Below are 22,138 nucleotides of genomic sequence, written 5' to 3'. Positions count from 1 at the left end.
GACCTTGCCTCTTCACCTCTGTCTGAGCTACAACATGGCAGAGCTGCCTCTGTCACCTGATGAATAACAGTGAGACATTCCACATACATGCAGTCACACATGTGCTTCAAATACAGTCATGAACCAACAAGTCATCATCCAGTTTCACCTGTGATCTTGTGTCACCATTACTCTCTGAGCTTTGTGTTGGTTCTTCTGTCACCTGACAAATAGGACATACATGACAATAAGAATAAAATGTGGAGCTGCTTCAGTGTTTCTGTCACTTTGTGCAGATCTTGACTCATCAGTAATGTTTGTAGGCTGAGTGCATTTTTAAACAATTTGTGCAAACTGCACTACAAGGTGGAATATTTGCAACATCATGACTACATCGTGATATTTGTCTCAAAAATTAACACTATGAATATTCCAGTGCCATTAGGATGAAATTATTGAGTCACCAACATTTTAACGTTAGACATATAATTCTAACAGCCTCTGTAAACTAATATCCGGGCTGCTCAAAGCTGCCGTTTTCTCTGACAGTTTCAATCAAAATTAGAAATGCTGCTCTGAGACTGAGAGAACTAATAGCGCTGCCTGTTGTGCAGTTAGTTTGCAAATGGTTACATACAATTTTAGACTGATGTGGGACAAAGCCTAGCATAGCCTGTAACATTATTGTGACGGACACATTTTATTAGTGAACTTGGCTTTAAGTGACTTACAGGTTTCTTTGAAAAATACTTTCTTATATCCAAGTTCTTCCTTTTTGCTGCCGTCCTCCTCGCAGCGCAGGCTTGCAGCTGCTAAAACTAAACAGAGCTCGCTGAAAGGCACAGCCAATCACATTGGCCATATTTGTCACGTGAGGTAGGACTCCAGTAGAGGACGTAATTTAACTCTTTCTGCACCGCTGGGTGAATGAGACGCTGACAGATCGTTGTTTTTTTTTCTTTCTATGGGTTTGTTTTTCTTTACTCGAAGACATCAAATTATTGGTGGGGACATGTCCCTTCCGTCCATGCCAAATCTACGCCCTTGGTTTGTTCAGTTCACCCAAAGATGAACTTGTTCCATTATTTCTTTGAATGTTTGAATTGTTTACTTTCTTTAAAAAAAATGCTTGTGCTGAACAAACCTTAAGTAGTTTCCTTTGGACCTTTGTTAAAGCAGTTTGTAAGAAGTGTAAGAAGTAAGTAAGTGTGTAAGTGTAAGAAGTAAGTAAGTGTAAGTGTGTAAGTGTAAGAAGTAAGTAAGTGTAAGTGTTCCTTTGGACCTATAGAAAAAGCAGATGGATTAAACCAATCTCACACTTTTTATCTTTACATGGATTTTTGTTCCATCCTGATGATCAGAAGAGTGTTTTGGGATTTAACAGATCTCTTAAGAACAACGGTAAGTGTTTGCTGTCTTTTTCTAAAACCACTTTCAGTCTTTTATATAAAAAGTTTCAGTTGTCATGGTTACAGTTCACTTTACCCTGTCATGCACGAATTTTGACAACATGAATTAGATTTTTTTCCTTAAGTATTTTTTATTCATCTTTATCTTTATTTATATTAAAGATAAATAAAAATACTTAACAAAAAATCCCGATTGAGGTTGTCACAATTCATGCATAACAGGGTTAAATAACAATAGTTACAATAAAACACGCCATACATCTATGGTAACATTAAACCACCAGTGAGGGTATGGAGTAACACAGTGTCCAATGTAGTGGTTTATGTACAAGTATACCATCAAAACTGACACAAATGCAAGAAAACAGCCTTTGAATAGCTGTCCACAGCTGTACTGCAGTGACCACTCTGCGTGAAAGAGTCAGCATCCACCCACAAAAATGTTTAAACAGAAAAACTGTTTCAAAAACGAGTGAGACTTCATTTAAAATGTAATTTCCTTTCTAGTGGATGTTAACCCTGTAAAGTCAGAAGTATGATATCATTGCTAGAAAATCCAACACATCAAACGTCACCCCGACGCAACTTCGATACGAGACGTTAAATCGAAAGTGTTTTGAGTTTGAACGGGCAGCTGAACGACAGATCCGTCCTAACCCTCAGTGACTTTCAGCTTTATTTAAACCTTAAATGTAATCTCATGTGTTCAGGTTTAAACTCAGGTTCAGTTATTGAGTGAAAATACCAACAGACTCAGACATTTAGAACAAACTAAGAGTCCGATCGGCAGAAACAGAGAACACGGACATGTCTGCTGTAACTGCAACGCTCTGCTCCACTTTGATCTTTGTCCTGTTCGTCTCTGCAGGTGAGATTTAACTGATAGAAACTAAACTGAGTTTAATTCTGATTTAAAGAATCTCAGTCTGGTTTATTTCTCTAAGAATGAATTTCTTATACATTCAGTATCTGGAGCGAAACAAGGCTGGGTGGAGTCTGTTCCAATTTAGCGATCGCACGCTTGAAGTACGCGCATTACGTACCGGGGAGACCGGGGATAGTTGTAACATTTTTCACATTTCTCTCTGTAAATTGGAGATCTTTTAAGGTAGTGGATTCAAAATGTAATGCAAAGTATTTACATGTCTCAGCTATTAAATAGTGCAGCTATTTTCTCTGCAGCACAATTACCCATTGCATGGTATGGTCTCAAACACAAAGAGTGAAATGTTACAATTAACCCCATAGTCTGGGTTAGTTGTAACATATCCTGGGGTAAAATGTAACACAATGAAATAAGGGTACTAACAAAATATTAACATGTAATCTTTGTTTATTCAACACATGAATGCACTTAGAGCCATTTATGCAACTATGTGTGTGTGTGACAGAATGCAGAAATCTAGCTTTTGAACATATTCCAACCCCCCAAAAAAGACAAATTATGGAATTTTCTGCAACTGAATATTTCATTAATTTTGGTTGGTCTTCCTTGAGTTTGGCCTCATTGGCTCAGTGGGCATTATAACCTACAACTCTTGCACCAATTTTGAACATAACAATGAAGCTGAAAAAATGTAGTTGTTCAACAGCATCGCAATTGAATTACTTTTTATCATGGCTTACCTTGGTGTGGTTTGCAAAGTGCTTCAGAAAGATGAGGAAATCTGTTTCTTGCACCCATCCTGATTTATTTCCACTATCAATACTTCCTACTGGTCCATCTCTGACACAGTGGTCTGCATAATGTATGTGTGGGAACACAAACAGTGGAGGAATTGTGTTGCCAATGGCATTAACCGCATATACAAAAGCGACCAGTGAACCTCTCTCTGCTGATGTCGTTCACAAACTTGTTTAATATAAGTTAAAGTAATAGTGTGGTAAGTTGTAACATCTGCGTTATTGTTACAACTGACCCAGACTGTTGCTGTTACAACTGACCCAGACTCCTATAGCCATGAACTAGCTAACATTACAGCCAACGGCTAAAACATTAGCACTAAAGACGTACACAGAATATATCCCCATAGACATACAAATAACATAATTTAGGTTTGATGAGTTTAACTGAAAAGCAGATAATGCTATTACAAATTGAAATAAAGTAGAAAAACTTACTTTTTGGCATACAAATTACATTTTTTCGTGTTAAATTGTCTGTGTTTGACAAAATGTGCTGATTTTTCACATGTGATAGCAGAACTGAATTGGGCATGTGCAGGATGAGTCACATCATTTGAAACTTAGCCCTGATTGGAGAAATTGGAAGTGTTACAACTGACCCACGTTACAACTATCCCCGGTCTCCCCTGCTATAAGTACTAGTGATGTGCGGATCATCCTGAAATATCGATTCCTCCGATACCAGTCATTTATGTTCTAGAATCGATTCTCACATTAAAATATCGATATTTTAGTAATTTAGAGTAAATTTGTAGTTTATCATTAACAGGAACACAGTGGAAAGAAACTATAACATTCGGATTGTCTGCATTCAAAGGAACTACTTCCTCTTCCGCCTTTCATAGTCATGTGCAAAATACGGCTGTATAAATGCCTCGCAGCCCCTTGGCGCGCGCACTCACAACAATGGTTGAGCGTAATTGTGGAGACGTATTTTACCTCCACAAATAGCCGAGACGTGGCAAAAAAGTGCTCCAAGAGTGAGGTGTTGTGGCCATACTTTCCAACCTTGAGACCTCAGAATTAGGGAGACAATTCATAAGGGCTGTTGGGGTGTGGGGGGTGATAAATACATTTTACAGTGTTTCTTTATCGGAATTATATACATTAAATGTCACCGTTATTATTGGCCGGCCCGGAAACAGCGGGGGTGTCCAAATTCAGAGGCTGCTTCCACCTGAGACTCTGCTCCTTGCTATCGAAAATATAACCGGGTGCTGAGAGAGGCGGCGGGCTGGGGTGGGTATTCTAATATCCCCTCGGCTTGCTGCCGGTACGTTGGGGTTTTTCCCGGTGGACGAGAGGATTTGTTCCCTGCGCCTTAGGGTCGGGGAATGGGTCCTGACTGTCATCTCCGCTTATGCGCCGCGTGGCAGCTCGGAGTACCCAGCCCTCTTAGAGACCCGGGGGGGTGCTGGAAGGTACTCCACATGGAGACTCTGTTGTCCTGCTGGGAGACTTCAATGCTCACGTGGGTAACGACAGCGAGACCTGGAGGGGCGTGACTGGGAGGAGCGGCCTCCCTGATCTGAACCCTAGCGGTGCTTTGTTATTGGACTTCTGTGCTAATCACAGTTTGGCCATAACGAACACCCTGTTCGAACATAAGAGTGTCCATAAGTGCACGTGGCACCAGGATGCTCTAGGCCGTAGGTCGATGATCGATTTTGTAATCGTATCACCAGACCTGCGACCATATGTTCTGGACACTCGGGTAAGAGAGGGGCTGAGCTGTCAACTGATCACCACCTGGTGGTGAGTTGGATCAGGTGGCGGGGGAGGACGCTGGACAGACCTGGTGCACCTAAACGCGTAGTGAGACCTGGTGCACCTAAACGCGTAGTGAGGGTGTGCTGGGAACGTCTAGCAGAGGCCCCAGTCCGCGAGATCTTCAACGCACACCTCCGGCAGAGCTTAAACAGCATTCCAAGGGAGACTGGGGACATTGAGTCCGAATGGACCATGTTCAGCATCTCCATTGCCGAAGCTGCTGCATTGAGCTGCGGCCGCAAGGTGGTTGGTGCCTGCCGTGGTGGTAATCCACGAACCAAATGGTGGACACCAGAGGTGAAGGGAGCCACCAGGCTAAAGAAGGAGACCTATCGGGCTTGGTTAGCCTGTGGGACTCCGGAGGCAGCCGACAGGTATCGACAGGCCAAGCGGAATGCAGCTCGGGCAGTGGCTGAAGCAAAAACTCGGGTGTGGGAGGAGTTCGGAGAGGCCATGGAAAAAGACTTTCGGACTGCCTCGAAGAGATTCTGGCAAACCGTCAGGCGTCTCGGGAGGGGAAAGCTGGTAGACCGGGGTGGTGGTCCCCATCTTTAAGAAGGGGGACCGGAGGGTGTGTTCCAACTACAGGGGATCACACTCCTCAGCCTCCCTGGGAAAGTCTATGCCAGGGTGCTGGAAAGGAGAGTTCGTCCGTTAGTCGAACCTCGGATACAGGAGGAACAATGCGGTTTTCGTCCTGGTCGCGGAACACTGGACCAGCTCTTTATCCTCTCGAGGATACTTGAGGGTGCATGGGAGTTTGCCCAACCAGTCTACATGTGTTTTGTGGACTTGGAGAAGGCATTCGATCGTGTCCCTCGGGGTGTCCTGTGGGAGGTGTTGCGGGAGTATGGGGTGTCAGGCCCATTGCTACGGGCCATTCGATCCCTATAAAACCGTTGCTAGAGCTTGGTTCGCATTGCCGGCAATAAGTCGGACTCGTTCCCGGTGGGTGATGGGCTCCGCCAGGGCTGCCCTTTGTCTCCGGTTCTGTTCATAATTTTTATGGACAGGATTTCTAGGCGCAGCCAAGTGGCGGAGGGCTTTCACTTTGGTGGCCTCAGAATCTCATCTCTGATTTTTGCGGATGATGTGGTTCTGTTGGCTTCATCGGGTGAGGGCCTCCAGCTCGCACTGGAACGGTTCACAGCCGAGTGTGAAGCAGCAGGATTGAGGATCAGCACCTCCAAATCTGAGGCCATGGTTCTCAGCCGGAAAAGGGTGGAGTGCCCACTCCGGGTCGGGGATGAGTTCCTGCCCCAAGTGGAGGAGTTCAAGTATCTCGGGGTCTTGTTCGCGAGTGATGGGAGAAGGGAGCCGGAGATCGACAGACAGCTGCAGTAATGCGGACGCTGCACTGGTCCGTCGTGGTGAAGAGGGAGCTGAGTGTAAAAGCGAAGCTCTCAACCGGTCGATCTACGTCCCAACCCTCACCTATGGCCACGAGCTGTGGGTAGTGACCGAAAGAACGAGATCGCGGATAGAAGCGGCAGAAATGAGCTTCCTCCGAAGGGTGGCTGGCCTCTCCCTTAGAGATAGGGTGAGAAGTTCGGCCATCCGGGAGGGGCTCAGAGTAGAGCCGCTGCTGCTCCACATCGAAAGGAGCCAGCTGAGGTGGTTCGGGCATCTGACAAGGATGCCCCCTGGGCACCTCCTGGGTGAGGTGTTCCAGGCATGTCCCACCGGGAGGAGGCCCCGGGGCAGACCCAGGACACGCTGGAGAGATTATATCTCTCGGCTGGCCTGGGAACGCCTTGGTATTCCCCCGGATAAGCTGGAGGAGGTGGCTGGGGAGAGGGAGGTCTGGGCCTCTTTGTTTAGGCTGCTGCCCCCGCGACCCGGTCTCGGATAAAGCGGATGAAGATGGATGGATGGATGGCATATTTTAATCAGAATCAGAATCAGAATCAGAATACTTTATTGATCCCTGGGGGAAATTATTTTTTGTTACAGTGCTCCATTTTAAACCAACATTAAGACAAGACAGACAATACGCTAACTAAGAATAGTACAATATATACATATATATACATACATACATACATAAGTCACTTATAAATAAATATTTGGAAAAGAAACATGTGTAGCTGTAGCAGCAAACAGTGTGTTAAGTGGATGCGTTGTACAGGGAGATGGCCACAGGCAGGAATGATTTCCTGTGTCGTTCAGTGGTGCTTTTCGGTAATCTCAGTCTCTCACTGAACGAGCTCCTGTGACTGACCAGCATGTCATGGAGTGGGTGGGAGGTGTTATCCAACATTGTCTTTATCTTGGACAGCATCCGCCTCTCCGACACCACCTTGAGGGAGTCCAGCTCCATCCCCACAACATTGCTGGCCTTACGGATCAGTTTATTAAGTCTGTTGGCATCTGCGACCCTCAGCCTGCTCCCCCAGCATGCAACAGCATAGAGGATTGCACTGGCCACCACAGACTCATAGAAAATCCTCAGCATTTTCTGGCAGATGTTGAAGGACCTCAGTCGCCTCAAAAAATAGAGACGACTCTGGCCCTTCCTGTAAAGTGCTGTGGTGTTTTTAGCCCAGTCCAGTTTATTGTCAATGTGTACTCCAAGGTATTTATAGTCCTCCACAATGTCAACACTGACCCCCTGGATTGAAACAGGGGTCAAGTGTTTCCTGGTCTTCCTGAAGTCCACGATCAGTTCCTTGGTCTTTGCCACGTTGAGCTGCAGATGATTCTGCTCACACCACGTGACAAAGGAGTCGACCACAGCCCGGTACTCTGTCTCATCATCCCTGCTGATGCATCCAACCACCGCAGAGTCATCAGAAAACTTCTGAAGATGGCAGGTCTCTGTGCAGTGGCTGAAGTCTGTGGTGTAGAGGGTGAAGAGGAAGGGGGACAGGTGTTACTCCCACCTGTCTGAAGCACTCATTGAGTATCACTCCACAGTTTCATTGGAAAGCAGAGAGCTGAAGTGTTTTGGTATGTTATACACTATAATCTTACGGGACTTGGCTCACTTTACCTCATGCCTCCTGAAACAGCACAGATGTCCTCCTATTACGCCTCTCTGTAAAGTTTGAAATGGCCACAAAATAGATTGAAAGTCTGCTGCCACCTCCTGGTAAAACTGGGTGTTACAACATCATAGTGGCCTTGTTCTGCATTCCCTTATCACATACCTCATAATGCCAATATACACAACCTCTGGCACCCTTCATCAAAGTGAACAAAAATGATCTGACTGGGCTTTTGCTTTCCTTTTCTTATTTTATACATCCGAGTAAACCTCACTATTTTTCCTCAATACAAATTCATGGTAAGCTTCATATAAGCTTCTATATCCTTCCTTATTTTTATGCACGTTAAAATGCTCTTAGTATCTATTTTCCCTTTAATAATTACAATATGTGCACATTTTTTTATTTTCCAACTTGCTCCAGTCTCTTAGCTCTCTTGCTCTGAAATTCAAGAGCTCATTAACATCTCTACGCAATGATGCATGATTAATTTCCCCAATTTTAGTCTTTCAGTCAGTTTAATTGTGTTTATGGATTTTGCATTTTTTATTTTATCTTAGAAGAATGTCTCAGCCTCTTTTCTTGCACTTAAGTTAGTCATTTCCCAGTTATTTAGCCCACTTCCAATATTGTCAGAGCTGCTGTCCAAGTTCTTCCTTTTACATTTACCTGAGTGTTCCTCTCCGTGTTTATCATTGCAGTCTTTGCACTCTTTTGCCCACCCATCCTGCTGTTGTGAAAATGTGATTGTCCATCCAGTCATTTCTGATGGCTTTTTTGGTCGTTGTTTATTTTTCAATGTGTGATATATCTCTGCTTGTATTGGTAAATAGACTGTAGTCAATAGGAGATAGGAAGAGGAAATAAATAAAAATAACATAATGTGAGTTGCTTTAAAAAAAATCCCAGGGATGAACAACAAGAAAATAACAACTGTTTCAAAAACAACTTTATGGTTCTATATGTAACTACATTATGTGTGATCATTAAAATCATCGTTTGACTCGACCCGACCGGACCAGTGTTGTTATTGTGGTTTTTCTCTTGTCTCCATCCCCAATATTTTGAACCATAACAAGGCCAAAGACTCCTTTACTGCTGTTTAAACACAACTACTTCCAGCTGATACACAGTGGTTACTTCCTTGTCAGAACTTTCCAGAAATGAGGCATGGACATCTGTCCAGACCTAGACAGGCAGTCAGTCAGTTCCAGTAATACCAGTCATATCATCAAATAACAACTCAAATTAACCCACCGCTCAGTTTACCGTCATCCTCTGTCCAACTCAGAAATCACTTTCTGTTTCACCTGGTTAATTATTAAACACTTTATGATTCTACAGTCCAAAAGTCACTCTAACACAAAGTCTTTAAGAGACTTTGTATGTACATGAGTAGTTTGTTCTCACAGTCAGTGGCCTTTGGCTTTATTTAAACCATAAATTTAAGTTTTTGAACTCAGGTTCTCTGTTGTTTGCTGATGCAAGGCTATCTATAACAAACAGAGTTTGATCGTTGGAACTCAAGAACACGGACATGTCTGCTGTAACTGTGTCGATATTCTTAACTTTGCTGTTTGTCAGAGTCTTCGTGTTTGTCTCTGCAGGTGAGGTTTACCTGTTATATCAGTATAATATCAGTTGGTGTTTCTCTCTAAGATAAAGAGTAAGAACTACAGTAGAATTAATTTCATTTTAGTGCCAAGATCATGTCTGTAGGAATCATGTATGAATTTAAGAAGGTAACAGTACTGACCACCTCAATGAAGCCCTAATACTGTTAGTTTGTGTAAATTATTGTTTTATAAATACTTTCTTTTGTAATGTGTGACAACAAGGCTGAGGGCAGAAACAACATTTTATACTATACATGTATTAAAGACTTAAAATTGTTAGTGTTAAATAAGCCGACTCCAACTGAAACATGTGGGTTTGTGATTTTTTTTAATGTTTTTTTTATTTTATTTAAAAGCTAATCTATTTTTAAAAGTGAACAGTTGTACTTGACCTTTAACCTCTCTGCTCTGTGCTGTTTCTTCTTTCAGACCAGAAAACCATCACAGTTGCATCTGGACAGGACGTTATTCTGCCATGTCGAGTTCCAAATAAAAATACAAACAAATTTGTACAGTGGAGCAGAGCTGACCTGGAGCCGGAATATTTCCTTGTTTATCGGGATGGGCAGTTTCCAGATAACCAGCATCCATCTTTTAAGAACCGGGTGGATCTGCAGGACAGACAGATGAAGGATGGAGACGTGTCTTTGATTTTGAAGCATGTGAGCAGCGCTGATACTGGATCATATGTGTGTCGTGCTTTCATGGAAGAAACACGTTCATGGAAACCAATCAGCATCATCAACCTGAATGTTCCTCCAGGTGAGTGAGTGAGCTCAGACACTGCTTGATTTTCTTTCTCTCTCCATTATAATGTTACTACCATAAAAGCAGAGACTGCTCATTTTTTAAGAAGGCAAACACAGGAATTCAGCTGAGGATGAAATAATTATTTCCCAGTCTGTAGCTGTAGATGGAGCAGGTGATCCTGAACTATGCCTTAGTTGTGATGTAATAGACTTAGGCTGCTTGGTCCCTTTATTATTAGCAGTTATTAAAATAGATCTCTCCTACAGTTTGCCTTTTGTACTGTTTCTCTGTACTCTCTTTTTTTTCTCACACCAACAACCAGTCCCAGCAGATGACTGTCCCTGGTGTAATTAAAGTGACTTCCTGTATTCCTGATAACCTAACCCTTTCCCACTGTGCAAACAATGTAAATATGTATATAAGACAGCTGAAAATATTTGTCATACTTTAAGTTGCACATCTGGTTCTTATGCAAGCCTCACTCCCCACATCATCGAGCCATTACTGCACTTCTTTTGGCTTTTTTAAAAATGTATTAATTGATTGATTAGTTTACAACATATATGGAGCTGGGTAAATATGTCAGTCTTCTTTATGTTCTCCTTTTTTTAAAAAATGTTTTTTGAATTTGTGTTGAGGATACTTGTGGGAATGTTTTCATTTTATTTTGGATAAATATCTAATTTACTTATTTGGAACTGAATTTATTTTCCATTTTGAGTGTGTTCTTCTGTAACACTTGAAGATTTAGACAGTTTGTTTTATTTTATACATCTATATTGGTATACTGTTAGGATGCCTGGGTCGTTGACCCAGGGTTTTGAGTTTATTACAATATTTATCATTTCTAGTCTTTGGTTTCTTTGTTAGAGTTCTGTCTTATGTTTTATGTCTCTGTGTTCTCTAGTTGCTGTCTCCCCTGTCAGCTGTATCCCCTTGTCAAGTTCATGTCTCTGTGTTATGTTTCCTGTTTTACTTTGAAAGTTTGTGTCTCATATAAACGAGAGTCTCAGTTTTGTTACTTTTTGTAGTTCAGCATTAAAGCTGTATTGTGTCTTATAAGAAAAGAGGCTGCTTTCTCTCACACATTATGTTCACTTATTATCAGCACATGTTGTTGTTCTGTGGAAGCTAACATCTTGCAGTTTCTGACACTTTGCATGTTTAGCATGAGGCTAAAATTCCCCCTCAGTGGGTCACTGGTGACCTGCTGGATGTTCAGAGATTCATTAAATCCAACATGACTAAAAACTCAAATGTCAAAGGAAATAAACAAAATATTTAAAGTCAATCATTCTGATCATAATTGTACTTTGACCTTTTAACCTCTCTGCTCTGTGTTGTTTCCCCTTTCAGACATGAAAACCATCACAGCTGTGCCTGGACAGGACGTCACGCTGACATGTCAAACTCCAAATAACAACAACATCAAATATGTACATTGGAGCAGAGCTGACCTGGAGCCAGAATATCTTCTTGTTTACAGGAATGGGCAGTTTTTTCCAGCCAACCAGCATCCATCTTTTAAGAACCGGGTGGATCTGCAGGACAGACAGATGAAGAATGGAGACGTGTCTTTGATTCTGAAGGATGTGAACAGTGCTGATAATGGAACATATGTGTGTCGTATTTTCATGGAAGAAACACGCTCATGGAAGCTCAGCATCATCAACCTGAGTGTTCCTTCAGGTGAGTGAGTGGAGTTTAGACACTACTTTCTGATCTGTGATTTATTTATTTTCTTGTATTTTTTTAATGGTTGACCTGGTAATCAGAGGTAGACAGATGTTTATCCAGCTATCCCGTTTTTATTCAGTCTGTGAAAGTGAATCCTGCCGCTGCCATAGCTGGTGAAAACGTACTTAGTGCAGACACAAAACGTCCATCAGCTTCAAAGTGTGTCAGAAAAATGTCCACATGGTGAGTGATGGATGAGAGAGGTCCCATTGTTGTTGTTGTGCACAAATCATTGAACAACACAAACACTTAGAGCTGCTTTCAGTGCTGCCTGTTTTGTTACTGCACACATTTCTGATGGTCCTACAGTCCAACGTAGCAAACATCTCTGTACTGGCCTCGTAGAACCACTTTCTACTATCCAGGAGTTAAACACCTCCACACAAAAGCCACTGACGCCAGAGTGGGTTTAGACTTTGCTTTATATGGCAGGTGTGAAACTGTAACAACAAAATACAGTGTATATGATTGACAAATTAAAATAATTACATCAAACAACTGTCTACGAACCATAAATTAGCACGCGTAATACATCATCTAATTAACTGCTATTAATCAACATAAAGTGCCAAACAATAATGCATACTCAGAGGGAATGCCTTTTTATCAGCCTTTCACAGCATAGATCACAGCATAGATCACATTCAGTCGATTGTCTGATTCTTTCTTACACTTCCCCTGTCCGCACACGGACCATGCCTTTCTCTTAAAGGGCCAGTGCACTAACCAAACAAAACAAACATGTACAAATTTGACAATAGTCAGAACAATCTCCCTGAAGCTTCTTTCTGAACTTTGGGAAGCAGTGGTGCTGCAGTAATCTCTGTTGCACTCCCTTTTATATACAAAAAAAGATAGCTTTAGATGTTTAAAATGTTTTAAACACTACTTCCATACTTTATGTAAAAAGGTGTGATAAACAAGTAAAAATACCATAATGAGATGCTTCATACCCCTGGAAATTCTGAGAATTGTCCTCATACTGGCCTCCTTATCATCATCCAACTTCTGATTAAAATCACCTTCATGGTTCACCACGGTATGGAAGGGACTCGCACATCTGTCTCTGATGAATGTCCTCACAGACACTTGAACAGTTTGAACACCAGTGAGGGGAACCTTCTGAGCGCCAAGTGATATTTTGGTGTACTATGACCTGGTTTAACATGATGACTGATCAGTAATTGCACACTCTTGCAAAAGGGCACTTGACCATGTTGTATGCTTTGTAAATTTAGCTTTTGGGCCAAGAAAAAGATTATCTATACCTGGACAGGTTCTGGTCAGCTGTGCACGAATAGGTTTATTGTGTTTTTACTACTGTGTCTTATGAAATCTTGCATTCGCAAGACTGTCATACTTCTTAATAGTTTCATACGACGTGTGTGTGTGTGTGTGTGTGTGTGTGTGTGTGTGTGTGTGTGTGTGTGTGTGTGTGTGTGTACCCTTGGTATATTGTTCTCAGTTGTGCCGACAACTTCACTTCACTTTGGGCTGCTTATTCCAGTCTGCTGTGTGCAGTACAGTGTAGTATTTCTGAGACTGAAACACAAATTTTAAATGGTCATGTACACTTTTGTGGCTCAAGAGTTGGGAGTTTGCCTTGTAATCGGAAGGTTGCCAGTTCAAGTTCCGGCTTGGACAGTCTCGGTCATTGTGTCCTTAGCTTGCCATCACCAGCATATGAATGGGTGGATGACTGGTTGTGTAAAGTTCTTTGGGGTCCTTAGGGACTAGTAAAGTGCTATACAAATACAGGCCATTTACCATTTAAATCCCTCGGTTTTAATTTGATTTTACAAACTTATAAATTTTACAAACTGAGTGTTACAAAGTTAAAATACATGATTGCACAGGAGTGGTTTGTGCCATGGCTCAATAAAATGGTCCATTTTTAAGGGGCTTTTAGTATTAACCATGGCACTATTTTCTGAAATAATTCTGTTATTGCATGCAAATAGATATAAGTCATGCTTTTTAAAAGGAAACTATTATGTTTAAAAATGTTAAGTTTTAAACCTAATGTTTAAACAAGTTTCCCTTACTCTGTTATAGAAGCACTTGGAAAATGTTTTACAAAACTTTTACATTTCAGAACAGTGCAAAAAAGAAAAAAAATTGCATCTGTGAAGTCAATAGAATTCATTCCATTCATGTTTTGGGAGATAACACAAATGTTAGGCTATAAATGAAATTCAAAATGATGAAAAAAAAAAAACTAAAACAAAAATTTCCAAGAATATAAACAATATATTTAAAGATAATAATTGTAGTGATAATTGAACTTGGATCCCTGTAACCTGTCTGCTTTGTGTTATTTCCTCTTTCAGATGAGCAACACTTCATCACAGCTAAATCTGGACAGATCGTCATCCTGCCATGTCTAACTCCAAAGAAAATCATCAAATTTGTTCACTGGAGCAGAGTTGACCTGGAGCCAGAATATCTTGTTTTGTACAAGGATGGGAAGTTTCTTCCAGATAACCAGCATCCATCTTTTAAGAACCGGGTGGATCTGCAGGAGAGACAGATGAAGGATGGAGACGTGTCTTTAATTCTGAACAATGTGAACACTGCTGACAAGGGAACGTACCAGTGTCGTGTTTTCACAGAAGGAGCACGGACATGGAAAACCATCAGCATCATTAACCTGAGTGTTCCTCCAGGTGAGTCAGCACAGTTCAAACACTGCTTCACTGCTGTCTGATGACAGCATCGCAAATATAACAGACTGAAAAACTGCAGTACTTGTATAGATTTTCCTGAATCTTGATTTTAATGTATATCCTCCATACAAAATTAGTTAAAAAGGTTGAAATAAACACTGAGACCAGTAATAAATGAACTAAAACTAAACAACTAAATAAGGCTATGTCCACACGTACCCGGGTATTTTTAAAAACGCAGATTTTTCTATTCGTTTGCACCTTTCGTCCACACGTAAACGGCGTTTTCGGTCACTGAAAATGGAGATTTCTAAAAACTCCGGCCAGGGTGGATATTTTTTTAAAACTCCATTTTTGCATTTACGTGTGGACGAGAAAAACGGAGAAAACGCAGCGTCAAAGGTGTGCGCCTTTTTTGACGTCACACTGTGCGCCACGTTATTGTTTCGGTGAAATGAATTTCTACAATACTGTTACTGTTAATTGTACTCTCTGCAGTGTTTAAATGCTTACATATAGAGATTGACAGACCACGTGACTTTCACGCATTGCATGCCGGGAACTCGTGGCAAAACAATCCAAGTACCGCATCAAATGCAAGCATTTGCAGCACCGCAAAACGTTCATTCTTCGGTTCCAATACCTTCTTGCTTTTTCTTTGCCCCCCAAAAAGGAATGTACAAAACAAAAGGAGAACAATGCCGGTCTGTACAAAGACAGACTTGATGAAAAGTCAAAGAAAAGATACGAGGAAAAAAATCAAACCAGTGAAAGTGTTAGATCCTTACGAGCACACAAAGGGACAAAAGACATTAGCGTGCTGCCCAACTTTCACCACGCTCATATTTATAATTATACGGTTCTTGGAGTGAGCGCATACACTCATGAAGTTTAGTAACTTCAGGTCACTGCAACAAGCCCAGGTACAGTTTACCGACGGATGGGTGCAGGACCTTGAAATGCACCGTGTAGAACGAAAGACCATCGTACATATCATAAGTTTACCAGTCTCACAAATCGTCTTCATAAATACACATTCGTTAACCGTTTATTAATAGGACCTTTGAGCTCAATGGTAATTAATTAGTAGTGGAAATAATTTCTGGTACGCATCACAGAAATGTAGCAGTGACAATAATATTGTATGCTGTAATCGTACTGGGCAATTAGTGATACAAAACAACTGTTTTATCCTGTGAACAAAAGTATATGTTTTTGTCAATGTACCATGGTAATAACAGAAGCGAAACACAATATTGTGTCAGGACAATTCACTATTTATGCACAATAAATAAAGGAGCATAGCGCGGCAATTTCTGTTCAGCGCCAGACTTGCTTGTAACCTATATCACCAATTATGTTAAGAAAAATGATGCATTAACTACAACAGCAGACTGACCTTTGTGTAAATGCTTGGAGCAGACTAACCTGTGAGCTGGAGTGTTCTGGGACGTTATATTTGGTCTTTGAATGGCTGCAATCCAGTCGCCTCTTTCTCTTCAACGACGTAATCCGATAACAACCGATCTCTTTACCCGTCAGCTTTCCGTGGCTGTCATGCGACCGGCTATTGCAGTTAATAATACACCAGCTTCTTGCCATTTTTTGTGTTTCTTTTTATCGCTGTATAACTGATTTCAATTGAAAGCCTGCCACGCTTGCCACGAGTTCCCAGAATTCTTTGCGGTTTTACCCCTGAGTGACATCACATTTTCAATCTCTATATACACACAGTTACTGTCCCTCCACACATACGACTCAGTTCTGCTTCTATGCCCCATCTTTGTTTACTATTTCCCACTGAGGCTTCTAGACTTCTGATTGGCCAACATTTCTACAGGTTAGGAATATAGCGCCACCTGCTGCTTTGGCATGTTCCTAGCAGCATTTTCCTTCATTTCTGCCGGAAAATCTCCATTTTCAAAAATACCCGTGTATGTGTGGACATAGCCTAATACTAAACTGAAATAAGAAAACTTTAAATTAAATTAAAAAAAAAAGAGATTAGAAAATGCACCGCTCTGGAAATGGCCACGTACCATGGTGGAGTGATTTGTGTGTCCCCGTGATCCCAGGGGCTTTGTTTTTTAAGGGTTTTGTTGCACCCAGAGAGCATCTCCCCATGCAATTTGAAAAAAGCGTTTCAGTGTGCCCCTATAGAAAGAATAAAATCAAGGGACCTGTGTATCCTTCATAGGGTCATAGGGTTACTGGGGCTACACCCAGGAGCTACACCTGCTTGGATCCAGTCTCCTAGAGAGTGGCTGGACTCTATTCAAGTTGAGAGCAGTCCTCATTGAGAAGCAGAGGCAGCAACAGCAGTGGATATTATCATGTCAGTAGTATGTTGGAGTTCTCACCAGTGGACAAGAGAGTTGCTTCCCTGTGCCTTTAGGTCTGCAACCTGATCCTAACTATTGTTTATGCTTAAAAATTAAGAACACCCAGGCTTCCTAGGGTCACTTAGGGTGTTCTGTCTGGTAACTCTGTCGTCCTACTGGAAGACTTCAGTGCTCATGTAGGGCTTCCCTGATCTGAACCTGAGTGGTGTTTTGTTATTGGACTCCTGAGCACAGTTTGTCCATAGGAAACACCAAGTTCAAACCAAAGGATGTCCACCCATGTGCACATTGCACCAGGGCATCCTAGGTCGCAAGTCAATAATTGATTTTGTAATCATATCATTGCATCTGCATCTGTATGTCCTGGAAAATTGGGTTAAGAGAGGACCCGAGCTGTCAACTGATCACCACCTGGTTGTGAGATGGATCTTGGTGTGGGAGCATGCTGGACAGACCTGATACATCTACCATCTAAGTATAGCGAGGGTCTAGTCCGGGAGATCAACTCTCACCACCAGCAGGACTTTGACAGTGTTCTGAGGAAGGCGTGGGTCTGAGTGCAAATGGACTCATTTCTGCACTTCTATTGCTCAGGCTGCTGCAAGGAGCTGTGGCCAAAAGGTGGTTAGCACCTGTTGTGGTGGTAATCCATGAACCAGATGGTTGACACTGGAGGTGAAGAGAGCTATCAAGCTGAAGGAGGAATCCTATCAGTCTTGGTTAGTTTGTGGGACTTCAAAGACAGACGATAAGGTACTGACAGGCCAAGCAGAACATGGCTTGGGTAGTAACTAATGCAAAAACTCATTTGTAGGATGAGTTCACTGGGTGTATGGAACAAGATTTTTAGAGTGCCTCGAAGCAATTCTGACCAATCGTCAGGTGAAATTGTGCTCCACTGACACAATATAAAGTGGAGGTGGGGTGCTGCTGAATTGAACAAGCAGAAAGGTTAGTGAGAGATGAAAAGACAGATTGGCACGGCGTATGCAGTTATAAGAACTTTCGATTTACTGGCCAATCTATGATCCCTACCTTCACCTAAGGTATGAACTCTGGGTAGTGACCAAAAGAGCAAGATTGCGGTACAAGCAGCATGAACGAGATTTCTCCAAAAGGTGATTGGCCTCTCCCTTAGAAGTAGGGTGAAGAGGAGGAGTTGGCCGTCCGACTGCGGTCTGGGGTGTGGGGCCTCCCTGCTGCTACGGAGTCGGGGCGGTCTGCCTCTCCCCACCGCAGGGAAAAGGGTAACACCACCTGGGTCTGGGTGCAGTTCCCCCCTCCAGGGGCAAGGGTACCTAGACCCGGTTGGTAGAGTACGCTTGGGGAGTGTGATCGTGTGTACAGCGTCTCTTTATGTCTGTCTCCACGTTGGTTGAGTGTGGAGTAAGTACATATGAGAGCATGAGGGTGGGAATGGATGTTTGTGTCTGTGTGTGCCTGTATGTCTGTGTCTATATGTCAGGTTGGGTATCAGACGCCACCTCTCTGGGGACATCTCAGGCCCTCCAAGGTTTGGAGGCCTATCTCCCCCCACCACCACTTCCCCTGCCGGTGGCGGACTCCCTCAGGTGTCGGTGCATTGGTGGTTCTTTGTGTCTGGGGGTGGGCATCCGGGTACACACCGGCTCACTCCTTGGCGGCCGCTTATTGGGGCCTGGAGCCTGGGGCTCGCTCGGGCCACTTCGGAGGTGGGGTGCCCCCGGCCTCTCGGCCTGGGGCTCGGTCACTCAGGCACAGCTGGCTGCCGGCGGAGCTCACGGGCGCGTCACTGCAACTCCCCCTGGCTTCTGCTCCGCGGCTGCTGAGTGAGCCCTCATCTGGGACTCTCCTCAGCTCTTACTTGGACAGTGGCGCGGCTGCCCCTCTGTTGGTCTTCCTTGGTCTCTTGTGTTCAGGGGGCCTCTGGATGTCTGGAGTTTTGATCTCCTCCATACCTGCTTGATACCATAGAGGACAGGGCTGTGGCTCTCCACACTCCCTAGCAGATCATTACATGGAGAAACCTTTGGAATGCAAGCATGCTGATCCACACAGGTATGCACACAGGTGCACACACGGGTATTCACAGACGCGGACTACAGCTTTCTTGGCTGCTGCCTCAAAGCACATTGTGCGCTGTCTATCTTGCGTGCTGCACAATATCGTTTATTATTTAGTAACTATTGATATCTACTGCTAGCTAGTTTATAGTGATGGTGCTTTTTTTTTCTTATTATGTTGCTCTTTGTTGTTTGCTTTCTCTTCTGTTTTTTTTCTCCATACAGGTGACCCAGGTGTTTTGTTTTTTTTGTTTGTTTGTTTGTTTTTTTCTTTCTTCCCCCCCTTCTCACCGTCTCTTCTCCCCTTTGGTTTTCTTTCTCTCCCTCCCTCTCTTTCTTTCATTCTTTCTCCCTGTCCTATCCCACAGTCATGTCTGTCCCGTTTGTAGCAACTGAAAATAAAATAAATTCATAATTATAATAAAGGTCAATCAAATGGACCAATATGGCAAGGCCATGATGATCCACTTGGTAAAATAAATCCGCTTGGCATCTTTCTTGGCCTTAAGACAACAATTCTGATGGCTATAGATCCAAACGGGACAAAAAAAAAGAAAAAAAAAAAAGAAGTAGGGTGAAGAGTTCAGTCTTTCAAAAGGGGCTCAGAGTACAGTCACTACTGTGCTTCAAAATGAACCAGTAGAGGTACTTCGGGTATTTGGTTAGGTAAAGATGAAAATTCTAGTTATAATTGTACTTTGTCCTTTAATGTCTCTGCTATGTGTTATTTCCACTTTCAGACCAGAAAGTCATTGCAACTAAGTCTGGCCAGAATGTCATTCTGCCATGTCAAAACCCAACCAACAAGATCAAAGCTGTACGTTGGAGCAGAGTTGACCTGGAGCCAGAATATCTAATTTTTTACCGTGCTGAGCAGTTTCTTCCAAATAACCAGAATGAGTTTTCTAAGTATCTGGTGGCTCTTCATGAAAGGCAGATTAAAGATGGAGATGTGTCTTTGATTCTGAACAATGTGAACACTGCTGATAATGGAACATACGTGTGTCGTGTCTTCACGGAAGAAACACGCTCATGGAAATCCATCAGCGTTATCGACCTGAATGTTCCCCCAGGTGAGTTACAGGAGTGCAGACACTGCTTTCATGTTATTTATGGATGACCTGGTGGTTGTCAGAGGTAGACAGATGTTTCTCCAGCTGTTGTCTTTGTGGCTGGTAGTCTAGAGTTATAGAGCAGCATTGTAGGTATACAAAGGGTATACAAAAGTGATTTGATTCATATATTAATAGTTTAAACACTAACATAACATTAACAATAGTGATATGTTATTAAAAAATAACGATATTGCCCAGCTCTACAGTGATCCAGAAATGGCAAAGACAAAGAAGTGTAATGTGTGTGTCAGTGCGATGTGTTGTAGTGTCAGGAGTCAGTATGCAGCTACAAAGCTTTTTGTTCAGTGAATACAAACAGCTGTAGCTCCATAAAGGCAGCATGCAGAGACGCACAGTGTCTTATAATGAGAGGCTGCTTTCTCTCACACATTATGTTCACTTATTATCAGCACATATTCTGCTGAAGCTAACATCTTGCAGTTTCTGAAACTTTGGATGTTTAATGCAAAGTAAACAATTCTAGTCATAATTGTGCTTTGATTCCTTTGGCCTGTCTTGTTGACCTTGACCTGCTCAGTCTTGTGTCATCTTTCAGATCAGAAAAACATCACAGCTGAGTCTAGAAAGAGTGTTATTCTGCCATGTGGAGCTCCAAACAACAAAAAGATCAAATTCATACATTGGAGCAGAGCTGACCTGGAGCCGGAATATCTACTTGTTTACCGTAATGGGCAGTATCTTCTAGATAACCAACATCCGTCTTTTAAGAACCGGGTGGATCTGCAAGATATACAGATGAAGGATGGAGATGTGTCTTTGATTCTGAACAACGTGAATACTGCTGATGATGGAACCTACCAATGCCGTGTCTTCATGGAAGAAACACACTCATGGAAGCTCAGCATCATCAACCTGAATATTTCTCTAAGTGAGTTATTGTCTCTAAATCATCTGTAAACATGTGTGGGTGATAGTATTTCTATACCAGCCACATCTTCTGTCTGTTGGTGGACTACCATACAGTCCTTCCATGATTGTTCCTCTTCTTTCTTGGGCTTCTGCTGCCTGAGGTATTCACAAAGCATGTGATCAGTTGTGGCCATCTTTCTGGGGTACTCATGGACCTCAGCATACAGTCTGGGGGGCTGGATTTGAGTTGAAACCTTCCATCTATGGCAATGAGCTTTTTTGTCTTGATATCAGTGGCTTTTATCTCCTCCTTTGGCCAGCCAATCCCAGTAGAATAACGGACAACAGGTGTTAATTGGCTGGATCTTGTTCTTTCCATTCACCTGACTCCTGCGGGTATTTATTGGTTGTGGCCTCTTTATGGTTATCATTGTAGCTGTCCCCACTACAATGTTGCCTTCTAGTCGTGCCATCCCGTGTGTTCTGGCTACCTTCCCTCTCTTTTTTTGCCATCCGACTTCACTTCTGCAGTCTTAATGACTGAATGACATTTTGATTTCTTTACTGTAGATCATATTGGTGTGGATCAGTGAATCAGTGTCTAGTTGGCTGATGGTATCCATAGTCAGTATTCATAGCGACTGTTGTTAATGATCTGGCTGAGGAGGTTCATGCCTTTGCAAACAGCAGCGGCAACAGAGCATATCCTTGGTAAACAGGTTAACAGACCCTCGGTAACAGTAAGACAAAATTTAATCAATACAAGAAATGACTAAATAAACAATGCTGAATATACAAATGTGATTAGTAGAGCTGCTGTTTTCATTATATGAATCCTGTAACTCTACACCAGGAAAACCATCAAATATGATGCGGGTCTGATTTTAGAGATTTGAAGCTGTCCAAAAAATTATGATACACTTTATTCTAAGTTTGGTGTGGAATTACATTAGTGTGAGCAGCCCACCAACTAGTTGTTTCTTATTACAGAAACATTGTTTTTAAAGTATAGTATACAGTAGGTATGATGTGTGTAATATACCATGAATTTCGAAATACAGCTCAGAGGAATTTCTTCATTAGAAGTGAACAGTAGTATTTTGGCCTCTCTGCTCTGTGTTGTTTCCTCTTTCAGATGAGAAAAACGTCACAGCTGAGTCTGGACAGAA

The 22,138-nt window shown here is 42.4% G+C and overlaps 1 protein-coding gene across 1 annotated transcript; it reads left to right on the top strand.

The window, feature by feature from the left end:
• The first annotated feature begins 2,007 nt into the window (after positions 1–2,007).
• Positions 2,008–21,514, top strand: LOC146673221 (butyrophilin-like protein 2). Its single transcript, XM_085401710.1, has 6 exons — positions 2,008–2,256; positions 9,877–10,209; positions 11,554–11,886; positions 14,265–14,600; positions 19,725–20,057; positions 20,656–21,514. The coding sequence occupies exons 1-6, from the start codon at positions 2,196–2,198 to the stop codon at positions 21,015–21,017; spliced, it is 1,758 nt and encodes a 585-aa protein (XP_085257836.1). The 5' UTR covers positions 2,008–2,195; the 3' UTR covers positions 21,018–21,514.
• Positions 21,515–22,138: the final 624 nt, after the last annotated feature.

Source organism: Rhamphochromis longiceps, linkage group LG3 (genome assembly GCF_057381845.1).
Source record: "Rhamphochromis longiceps isolate RC_006_pf linkage group LG3, R_longiceps_female_GT1.1, whole genome shotgun sequence".
Classification (NCBI taxonomy): domain Eukaryota; kingdom Metazoa; phylum Chordata; class Actinopteri; order Cichliformes; family Cichlidae; genus Rhamphochromis; species Rhamphochromis longiceps.
This window is presented reverse-complemented; position numbering and strand designations above follow the sequence as displayed.

Coding starts and splice junctions, on each gene's coding strand:
- LOC146673221 (XM_085401710.1), top strand. CDS start 2,196: ATGTCTGCTGTAACTGCAACGCTCTGCTCCACTTTGATCTTTGTCCTG. Junction 2,257..9,876: donor TGTCCTGTTCGTCTCTGCAG/GTGAGATTTAAC, acceptor TTCTTCTTTCAG/ACCAGAAAACCATCACAGTT. Junction 20,058..20,655: donor CGACCTGAATGTTCCCCCAG/GTGAGTTACAGG, acceptor GTCATCTTTCAG/ATCAGAAAAACATCACAGCT.